At 38.9% G+C, this 11,224-nt stretch overlaps 2 protein-coding genes across 3 annotated transcripts; both read left to right on the plus strand.

The window, feature by feature from the left end:
• The first annotated feature begins 63 nt into the window (after window positions 1-63).
• Window positions 64-5,260, plus strand: LOC118451290 (uncharacterized). 2 transcript variants are annotated; one of them, XM_085659095.1, is made up of 3 exons: window positions 64-729; window positions 2,406-3,189; window positions 3,276-5,260. In XM_085659095.1, the coding sequence occupies exons 2-3, from the start codon at window positions 2,417-2,419 to the stop codon at window positions 4,204-4,206; spliced, it is 1,704 nt and encodes a 567-aa protein (XP_085515221.1). In that variant the 5' UTR covers window positions 64-729; window positions 2,406-2,416; the 3' UTR covers window positions 4,207-5,260. The 2 variants fall into 2 exon arrangements, with proteins under 2 accessions (XP_085515221.1, XP_035743584.1); XM_035887691.2 differs by lacking the exon at window positions 64-729 and adding an exon at window positions 979-2,006.
• Window positions 5,261-6,358: 1,098 nt separating this feature from the next.
• On the plus strand, window positions 6,359-10,902 carry LOC118448473 (exopolyphosphatase PRUNE1-like). Its single transcript, XM_035881770.2, has 6 exons — window positions 6,359-6,755; window positions 7,162-7,409; window positions 7,914-8,185; window positions 8,796-9,037; window positions 9,454-9,612; window positions 10,167-10,902. Exons 1-6 carry the CDS (start codon window positions 6,720-6,722, stop codon window positions 10,338-10,340), a joined length of 1,131 nt encoding a protein of 376 aa, XP_035737663.1. The 5' UTR covers window positions 6,359-6,719; the 3' UTR covers window positions 10,341-10,902.
• The last annotated feature ends 322 nt before the right edge of the window (window positions 10,903-11,224 follow it).

Raw genomic sequence — 11,224 nt, forward strand, 5'->3', positions numbered from 1 at the left:
ATGAGGAAAAGTCAAAAAGAAGCGAGAAAGACATGTGTCTTTTCTCGTTTTTAAAAAGAAGCAACTCGCAAAAGTATTATCGTAAAGCTTCCGAAACGTTGAGCAACACGATAACTCAATCCTCAGAGAGAAAGAGAGAGAATGTAACCGAGTATGTACTCAGGCCCTTCTTATCTCGAGGATGCACACTGAAAACACAGGCCATGCGATTGATTCGTTCGTCCTACCAGATACCTGCCACGTTTAAGTTTCGATGCGGTCAACCGTGAGAGGAGAGTCTCAGGCCATTGGTTTCGCTCGTTTCAGAAAAAGACCGAGAAACCACGGAGAGTCATAAAGCAATAAACGGCGCGTTTCCTCGATTACGAGAATCTTATCGTCTTTATTACCGATATAGAATGTAATAACTCGAAAGTCGATTGCTTAAAATATGAAGAAACGAAACAAGGAAAAGATAAAGAAATAAAGAAATCGATTTTCGAGTTCATCTTAAAAAAAAAAAAGTCGAATCTCCAAGAACTTAGTTCGCAGCTGATCGCGATGATTTGCATGTTGACTCGTAATTCCAAATGGAAACTAAGAAGAACTAGGAGCGTCAGTCCAAGAAGGTAGAATGAATCGGTTCTCAGGTGTAAAACCGGCTGGGCGTCGGCGGCTGCTGCCAGAAGAAAGAGACGGAAAGGGAAAAAAAGAAGTAGCGAAGGGGCAGGGAGCAAGGAGGGTGATAAGGTAAGAGAGAGGGAGAGAAGGCGACTCGATCTCTCCAAGTGCCTCTGGCTTATGGCGGGGTGCACCGACCGCACCCCCTCGTCCTCATCCCACCAATGATCTCCTTCCTCAGTGCTGTACACTATTACATCTTTACATCAAACATTTGCTTACTTTTATCGAATTTTTTCCATCGAATCTTTAAGAATAAGAATTTCGAAATCAAAGAAAAATCTTTTTGATCTGAATATAAGTAAATGATGATGAAAACAATCGATAATCTTGGCTAAAAGTTAAAAAAGAATTTCCAATCTTTAATCTTCAACGTTAAGGGTACTCCAAATACTAAATACAAACCTGAGCCTCACACACATACCACCGTCCTACCCAAGTCTCTTACGTTCAACCTGCGCGTCGCAGGCTCTGGTAGGTACGATAACCGTGAGCTCCCCTCCCAGTCCTCAATCTCTCACTCTGTCTCTTTCTCTATTTCTGAGCGGCACGAGAAAAGGAAGGGAGCCGGCGAGGTCCGGTCGCGCAGCATCCAGCAGCAGCGCTACCAGCGGCAGCCGAACGGAAAGACTCCCAGGCGAGTTGCGCCGTTCCGACGCCGTGCTTCCCTTTTACCTGTGTGTTGCTTTTGCGTGTTCGTGTTTCTTCTTGGCTGCGTGCGCTCTCTCTGTGCGCCGTGTAAGCCGATCGCGTCCGAGAGCGTCCGACACGCAGTTAAACCGCGCGCGCTACGCCGTCACCACAGTGAGATACGTGTACTCAAGAGACAGGAGTGGAAGAAAGAGATAGATAGATAGCATACACACATATATATATATATATATATATGTATGTATAACATCGCGTTATCTATATATCGGATACGCAAGAGTCTCGCACACTTCTTCGCAAATTATCCGCGATGTCACGACCGATAGAATACCTTTTGCGGTCTTCCCTGTCGTTAGCAAATACGCTATGCTAGTCGTTGGTACTACTTCCTGAGCCAAACGTGCATGTGCGTGCGTGTGCGTGCGCGCGCGCGCCATCGACCGAGAAGGAGCGCGTGCACGGAATGCCTTGAATCTCTCGAGATCAAAGTGTCGACAAAAAGAGAGAGAAAGAGAGAGAGAGAGAAATAGTGTGCGTTGTGGCAGTTCATTGTAAACAAGAGAGAACGAAAAGACGAATGATCGTCTTTCCTCTTTGGAGTAATTGTGAAATTCTTTTTAATTGCCGTGAAATGCGAATATTGAATTTTGAAGATTAAGAAGCTTTCGGGAAACTTTCCTTTGATCTTCCTTCCGGTAAGCATGCTTGAATATTTTTGATTAATCGATGAAAGAAGGCTTAGGAAGGCGTCTCTCTATTACTTTTCAAGTCCTACGGGCATTCACGATTCCAACATGGCCGCTGGGACCAGCCGTGACCGCTGGGCCCCCGCGGAAGCCATGTTAGCAGGTGTGCTCGGCTCGAGATAACCAGTTCACGTTCGAGAAACGCGTGCTGGCCCGTGATATCGACGATCGCCGTTCGAGCTTGCTTAAAAGAGAATATTTATTCAAGACGCAGCATCGATATTTCGACCTCGTGTAGTCTTCCTAATGCGTTTCTTTCTGAATATCCAGAATCCTGATCGTCTAGATAATTATCTATTATGACTGTACCGAATCAACGACCGTGATCTTTTCACGATATTTTTTTAGAAATCTTCGATATGCCGACGGATCTAGTCGTGACGCCGGCTTCGGCCACGGCTTCTGAAGAATCCAGCAGAGGTCGTGACCTACCACTTGGTCCGTCTTCGCGATCTGCTCCATCATCTTCAGGAACATCTTCTTCAGGATCTTCTGGACAGTCGTCCTCTAGAGGATTCGATCCTTCCGGTGCCCTCGCGGCTTATCATCAACATCGACATGGCTTAGTAACTGGTCTAGGTCATCCTCATCATCGGGAATCATCAGCTTTTGTACCCGTCGTACCTTCCAGATTGCATCTCGCTCCTTATCCCGGCGAGATGCATCCTCATCTTCCCGGATTACCACCTTCCTCGTCTACCAGCGGAAATTCGGATCATGAAGTTGGTCCCGAACAATCAGTGGCTAGGAAAGGATCGTCCAGTTACGAAATTATGGCCATGATGGCCGATAAAAGAAAAGAATTGGCAGCGAGAGCTCTACTTCTTCCACCGCCACCTCTCTTGGAACCACCACCTGGATACCCAGTTTTTGCAGGTCCTTTCCCTGGTAGTTCTGCTCTCTATCCTCCGGGTGGACCATTGGCTCATCAGCATCTCGATCGAAGATTATTGAGAGCTCCCGGCAGAGCATCTAGGCCGAAAAAGCAATTTATATGTAAATTTTGTAACCGTCAGTTCACGAAATCCTATAATCTTCTCATTCACGAAAGGACACATACGGATGAGAGACCGTACTCGTGCGATATTTGCGGTAAGGCCTTCAGACGACAGGATCATCTTCGAGATCACAGGTAGATTAATCGATTTTAATCTAATGTATGTAAAATAATCAATTTAATAAAAACAATTTGATATTACGAAGTATCGCACATTTCAGGTATATCCATAGCAAAGAGAAACCGTTCAAATGTGGCGAGTGTGGCAAAGGTTTCTGTCAAAGTCGCACTTTGGCTGTGCATAAGATTCTTCATATGGAGGAATCGCCACATAAGTGTCCGGTATGCGCGAGAAGTTTCAATCAACGCAGTAACCTAAAGACTCATCTTTTGACACATACGGATCACAAGCCATACGAATGTACGTCCTGCGGAAAAGTTTTCCGTAGGAATTGTGACCTCAGGAGGCATGCACTGACTCATGCGGTTGGTGACGTTCCTCCAGAGGCTTTGGAAGAGGCACTTAGGGACGATGATAGTCCAGAAGAAGATTGTGGTCCGGAATCAGGTTCATCCATACCCTCGTCTTCTTCGACGAATTCGTCGCTAGCAAGCACGTCGGCGAGTACTTCTGGTTATCAAACTCAAGCCCAATCGATACCAGGCCCACCACCACCACCACCTCCAGCATCAACATCAGCACCTGTATCTGCACCAACATCAGCACCGACTCCATCGACAGCATCAGCACCAACTCCGGTACCAGCTCCTCCACTTCGACAGAGGCCTCAATTACAGATCAGAAGAGATCTCTTGCCTACCGTAAAACCTTCCACGATAACCAGCAGTAGTTCAACTCATTCCAATACGCAAAATCCTCCAGCACCTTTGCCACCACCTCCTCCTCTGATACTCTCGTCATATCGTCGAAGACTCGGTTCACCAGGTCCATCGAGAGTTTTCTTAGAACTTCAGGAACGAGAACGTGAAAGAGAACGGGAAATGAAACAAAACAGAGAAAGAGATCGTGAAAGAGAACGCGAAGAAGAAATTGAAAGGCCACCAAGAGCACCCACTCCACAGCCACCTCCACCACCCAGGCCTGCACCTACCAGGCAAGGATTCACGATCGCCGATATCATGCGTCGATAGAAAATTATTGTATTATACCAATTCTATCGAACGTTCTCCAACGAAAACAATAATTCGAAAGTAATTGAAGATCAAACAATTATCTACATCCTACGTCTTCCGTACTTTACTTATATTTTCCAACTGTACATATACGACGTGTTCCTTTGAGAACACATACAACTTTAACGACCATTATTATTACGTGCCAGCGAAGTTATATCTCTAGTCGCGGTGCCCATACGATTTGGTTTTAATCAGCATCATCTAAAAAGATTTAAAAAAGTATTGCCGAAGCGTGCCTTTTTACGTTAGTCAAACATTTAAAAGTTAAAAAAAGATATATTGATATGGTTTTTGAAAATACACAGTCTTTTAACAAGTAAATTGGACGATAAGAAGTGAAACTATTATCGGAATAACGAAAATGTGCCTTTTGTACGAGTGTACTACTTATCATTCATTTTACATTAATCGACTAAATATTTGGGATATAGTACTGATCGTCCTGTAGAAGATACATGAAGAATCGAATAGTAAATAGTGAGAAGGAATAAAATGGAGAAAAAGAAAAAAGAAGAAGAAAGAAATAAAAAGAAAAGACAATAAGCCGAAGTGCTTTGTCTCTCGTAAATTTCGGAGAAGGGGTAATGCAAATTTCGTGGTCACGGTAGAACCTGTGCCACTGTTGCCACGATGGTAGCAGGTGCAATACGGTGTCGAAACTACTTGAATCCCACTTTTAGTACTACCTGCTCCTGCTCGCATCTAAAAATATTCCGACCCTCGACGAATGCTGCCTTCTTTTTTCCCTTTGCTCCTGAGAGAGGAACCATTAAGGGTCCTTTTGTGTTCGACCACAAAAAGGACCTTTGTGTCTGTGTTATGCGACCGACCAAAACTATATTTTCTTCTCAGTAAATCCTGTAAAAATTCTAGGATGAGAGAGAAAGAAAATTATTTTTCTTCTTTTTCTTTTTTTTTTCTTTTTTTTTCTTTATTCTTTTCTTCTGGATAAGTGTATTCGTGTTTACCGAAACTTCGAACATTAGGGATGATAAATCTTGAATAAAAATTATTATATTCGAGAGATACAAGAAAGACACAGATGTCTTCCATTTTAAAGAAAATCATTTTATTCGGAATAATTAAGACGACAGATCTGTTAAAAATAGATCGAAAATTATTACAGCGTTGTACTATTATTGATAATGGACAACACAGTATATAGGAATTTAATTCCGCGTTTGTGTTATCTCCCAAAAGAATGGGAATTAAAATCAGGATTTTTGTTTAAATACTGAGAGAGAGTGTATAGTGATATCTACGATGTACAATGTACTACGTACAATGACGGCCGTCCAAGCGATAATTTACAAAAGCACAAAGACGAGCTAAATCTCCTGTTATTTTATACGTTTTCTGTTTATGCTCAACATAAATATCTATATTTTTAGATTTATACGTGCGTTAAGTAAGTTTGTAAATTATATATTAAGACAGATAAAAAAATAAAAGATACTACACAAATACAAACATAAGGCAACATTGAAAAGAGCAACAAGTTGCTAAGTTTCTCTTACCTATACCCGCAAAATCATTCAAAAGACATCTAACAAAACATCTATAAATTTACATAATAATGTGCAAATCGTAAATTATTTAAAAAAAATTAAACTACGATATCATTATTTCCGTGAATAGACTGTGTAGATATATGCTTTACATAGTACCACTAAAGAATAATGTCTTTGTATCGTAAAACTAGTATAATAATGTTCGTATTAATTTTATGTATTAATAATAATGAATAAGAGTACTTGCGAGAAACTACTGTACCTACAATTAACCATCTAGTATTTCTTCATTCGATAAAGAAATTATATTCCAAAGTGAAGATACTCTCTTCTTTCTTTCTCTCTCTTTCTCTCTCTCTCTCTCTCTTTTTCTTTCTCTCTCTCTTGATTATATCAATAAATATTATTATTTTTTCGATATAATCCTCAAGCTAACTAATCATTATTTAATAATAATTTATAAGAAAAAAAAACATTAAAATAAACAATTGAATGAAATCGTACAAAATATATTACATAATTTAAATTTAACATCAGATGGCGTTGACATTACGTTTTCAATTTACTATCAGATTCTTTAGTTAACTTGTCGGTAATATAGGTCGCATCATGTAAATGTCGAAAAAAGAAAAAAATTGTGGACTTACAAAAATATATATTTTTTAAAATTATATATATATATTATTCGTATTGATGAAACGCAAACAAGTTGTTTCATCTTCCTAAATTAATATAAAATAGTTAACGTAATCAAAAAGACTATCATGTCATATAGGTTATGTTTACTTTTACGTGTTATACATCGATTTGTAATCTTGTGACTTATGTACAGCTCTGTATTATAATTTATTTATTATAGTTACTGTTATTTAAACAATTTCATTTTTATTTAAAGATTTATAAGAAACATTTATTAAATTTCTTTAATCTTCTAACAGTAAGAAATAACACAAAATTATGGAAACATTTCTTACCGCATCAAAAACAGCTCTAGTAAGTAACAACAGCTTTTACAATATTATCTTTTATTATTTAAAGAAATATTTACGAAAGATAAATACAAATATGTCATTTTTTATTTATTTTACGAAACGATCATTATATTAATCGATGCAATACAAAAACTATTTGTTCTTAAGTCGTTGCTAACCTCTGGTGGCGTAAGTAGGAGATAATTTTCAATTGATGCTCAATTTGATTGAATTCGAAAGTACATTTGAATTATATCGAAATCTTTTTTGAAAGGAATATAAACTATGGTGTGTAATAGAAAACGTAATAATAAAATATGATTTCAATATATGATAATATATTTTTTATATATTATACAAATATCATAATTTGATTTTATTATTCAAATTATCATAATTATCTAATATTGATTTATTATCTCGTTTAGAAGAAATTATCTGAATACTATACGATCCGTATTGTCCTTGGAAATCAAACTTGCGACTTAGATTCAGCAGTTTGCGCTTTGTCTCAAGGATTTTGTGAATATTTGAATGAAAATAAAAAAAATGAAAAAGAAGGAAGTGTTGCAGTTATACCAATTTTAAATGTTATCAAGAAAGAGTTTCGAATTAAAACTGAAGTCATTTATTATTTCCGCCAGCATGGAATTTCAGAAGAACTTTTGACATTTAGGTAAGAGAGTTCGCGTTCATTTTCCCTACTTTACAGAGAGTCTATTTATTTTATAATCTACGCCATAAAGTCATGACAAATACTTGTTTCGCGCAAATACAATTCTTTTTACGTACGTACATACATATAGAACTAAGAGAGTTAATTTCGCGTCATGAATAGTAAAGAAATAAGCTCACGATCGGTTTAATCCAATGAAGAAGCTTATATAGTTCATGATAATAGTTAATTCGTATCTCTCTCTCTTTCTCTCTCTCTCTCTCATACGAGCAGATAGTTACTTTCGTACATGTTACTTTAATGAAAATGGACCTCGACGTCATGAAACAAACGATCCGAACTGATTTAAAGTGAGGAATAAATGACGTACAATTTGACCCATTGTTACAAATACTATCTCGAATTTGACAAAAGTTATTAATCTTCATTCTTTTCCTCTTTTAGATCGATGTAGGAAGTTTGTTTTACCAAAGTATATCTGATCGATTCGATTTATGTCCATAGGGATCAGATAGATTTGAACATTCTAACGGAAAGTAGGGAAAATAAAGTAGAAGTTGTACTCGTGGATCATCATGTCCTGGCGAACGAAGATAGGACGTTGGTCAACTCAGTCGTCGAGATTATCGATCACCGTTCTCAGGACGTATCCTGGCCCTGGCATGGGAAAACGATTCACTTAGAGGCGGTCGGCAGCTGCGCCACTCTCGTCGCGCGCAACCTTCTCATCAAACATCCCGAAGCCGTCGACGCGTGGCTGGCAAACTTCTTACGAGGCAAGTTTTTCCTCCTTCCATCGTATACCTTCAGAGCCTAGCCTCCCTTTACCTTCCTACATTTCTCCTCCTACTTCCTCTACTCGTCCATTTTCCTTGAAAATCGACGATCCTGAGGGACTCGAAAGTCTTCCTGGTGGATCGAACGAAAAATTATTGATGCTTCTATCGAACTCTTTCTTCTTCTTTTCTTCTGCCCCTGCCTTCAATTTTTCTTTTCTTTTCTTTTTCCTTTTCTTCTTTGTATATTTTTTAAAACATTGAATTATATCATCCTTTGGAAGGGAAAGAACGTTGAACAAGTGGACGCGAACCGAAAGGAATACAGAATTTCACAAGTTACATATTTTATAAAGCCATTAGGGAAAACCTGCTTTCCCCCGTTTTCGCGCTAATGCCGAAGGATTAAACATGCGGCCTCGCCTCGTTCGAGTACAACGAACGCCACTCTGAAATACTACTACTACTACTACTACTACTACTACTACTACTACTACTACTACTACTACTACTACTACTACTGCTACTGCTACTACTATAGTAGTAACGGATAGTTAGAAAATCACTTTAAAAATTAGCTAAAAATTTCTATGTGATATGTTTTGATTAGGTCCTATATTATTGGATACTTGCAACTTCTCAAAAGAAGCAAATCGTACCGCAGCTCTCGATCGCGAAATTATGGAAACTCTCGAGAGAATCTCGTCCCTTGGTTCCGATAGAAACCAAGTCTATCAGGGAGTACTTGCGGCAAAAACGGACATCAGTGAATTAACACCCGATGATCTCATACTCAAAGATTTGAAGTTTGAAAGTGGTGTACCATTTATTGGTCTTCCGATATTAATCAAGGTAAGTGTAAAAATGGAGAAAACGAAATATTTTATATTCAAAATGAAAAAAATAATAGATAACTGTGTTAGGCCGTTATTGACAAATAGTTGATACGTCAGTCGAACTTAAAATTACTTTCGAAGGAATAAGCAAAATATTTGAATAGGATCGAAACACTCGTCGTCTTTAAACCCCATCCCTATTCAGGATAAGAAAGTTTGATTTACATCGTTTAGTTTGGAAGTTTGGAATGGGGTTCGTTAAGATCGGCACTCGCGAACAAGCCCGATGCGTAATCCATCGAGAGGGTGCGAGCGAAATCGATGTCACCCCTCTTATTCTCAACGAAACTCTCTTGCCCGTTGAATGCCAATGGAGATGAACGAATTCCAGATTTTCCACGCTGATGTACGAAATACTTTGCCTATTCTCAGGATTTCCTCACCTTGGAGGGTACTCTACGAGCTGTCGAGAAGTTCACGGAAAGCAAAAAGTGTATGCTTGCTGTCCTTATGGGAATGGACTTGAAAAACGACCACGTGATCAGGGACATCGCGGTCTTTTCGTTATTGACCAATGGTCTGGAAAATAAAGTAAGTAGTATCGTTCTCTCTTTTTGTAGGTATTTCTTCTTCTTCCCAATTTCTTTTTTCTCTCTCTTTCCCTCCCTCCCTTCCACCCTCTCTCTCTCTCTGTTCTATTCTTCTCTTTTTCTTCCTCGACGTGCTCCGTCGAACTTCGTTTTCCATTTCCATCCATTTCCTTTTGATTTTTCGCATCGGCCTAATCCAATCTACCTCTTCTATGTACCGTCTTCAAACGGCCAACTAAACCCGTTACTTCCTTTTTGGATTTACGGATGCCCGAATATCAGTTATCCGAGAATACGAACGATTTCGATGTAAATATTTTTCCCTTTTCCGAATATTCGGATTTGGATTTTCCAAGCTACGTACAGAAAATCAAGGATTCTAGTATCGAATATCTCAAAATTCTAGAGGATGCTTGAAAAAAGAACATCTTTTCAAAAAAAATATTCATCAAGTTACTGCATTAGCTTCTATTACGTATTTCTTTTTTTTTATTTACTTTTCTTTTGCACACAAAATCACTTTTTAAAGTACAGTTTTTTCTTACGATCATTTAGATAATCAACGCGTTGCTCGGATCTACTCAACCTCAGTTAGAACTCACGTTGGAAAAAAGGATCAAAGAAGAAAAGTACAATGTATATCTTTATATACAAGGAAACATTTGCGCGTCACGGAAGCAAATATTACCGATCATAAGGGAAACATTGTCAAAAGAGCGGGCTTGTTAATGGAAGGAAATGTAGATATTGTGGTTGAGATAAGTTGAATATCTAACTTGAATATTTATCACGCATTCATCTGTAATTGTAGCCGTCATAGCACGCTCGAAGAAAAAAGAAGTGACTAATTACTGGCGTAAAAGGGTCCACCTGCGTTTCACCCTCCGCATCCCTTTCTATTTATCTTTCCCTCGTTTTTCCCCTCTTTCCGCTTTTTCACCTTTGTTTCTTGCTCTTTCTCTTTCTCTTTCTCTTTTCTCTGTCTCTCTTTCTCTTTCTCTCTTTTTCACCCTCTTTCTCCCTTTTTCTCTCTTTCTCTCTCTCTTCCTCCTCCCCTCTCTCTCACTCCAAGTTCAATCGATCGTCCTGACATAAACGTCCATTATTTGATCGGTGGTTTTAACCGAGCGGCGAACGTGGAACGATAAACGTTAACCACACTGTCTACGCCATTTCCGTAGTTCTTTTGATCATCTTCGTATCATAGAATTATGTTTCTATCATTCATATCGTGTAACCTTTGAAATATTAACAACGGTTTGTGAAAATAAAAATAAAATACTGACATAGATTAACGACAAATTTTTACGAGTCATTACCATAGAAACCAGTCAGAGAGTCGAGTCGTTTCCTTGATAATGGAAGTGGCAAAGAAGAAAGAGGAAGAGAAAGAGAGAGAAGTTGAGAAAAGACTCGAAATACCTTGACCGAGGAAATCCGCACGCGTTTCTCATGCAAACGACACAAGCGATCCACCCGGGTAAATAAGCGAGCGCACCCCCATCTTTCTTTGGTTCTTATCCCCACCTTACGGCGTCTTCTAACTTGCTTCTCCGACTACATCCGGAAACTCTGACAGGTGTCTACTTTCGAAACGATTCTTGCACGACCGG

The sequence above is a fragment of the Vespa mandarinia genome, chromosome 8 (genome assembly GCF_050613455.1).
Source record: "Vespa mandarinia isolate Hongniang chromosome 8, ASM5061345v1, whole genome shotgun sequence".
NCBI lineage: Eukaryota > Metazoa > Arthropoda > Insecta > Hymenoptera > Vespidae > Vespa > Vespa mandarinia.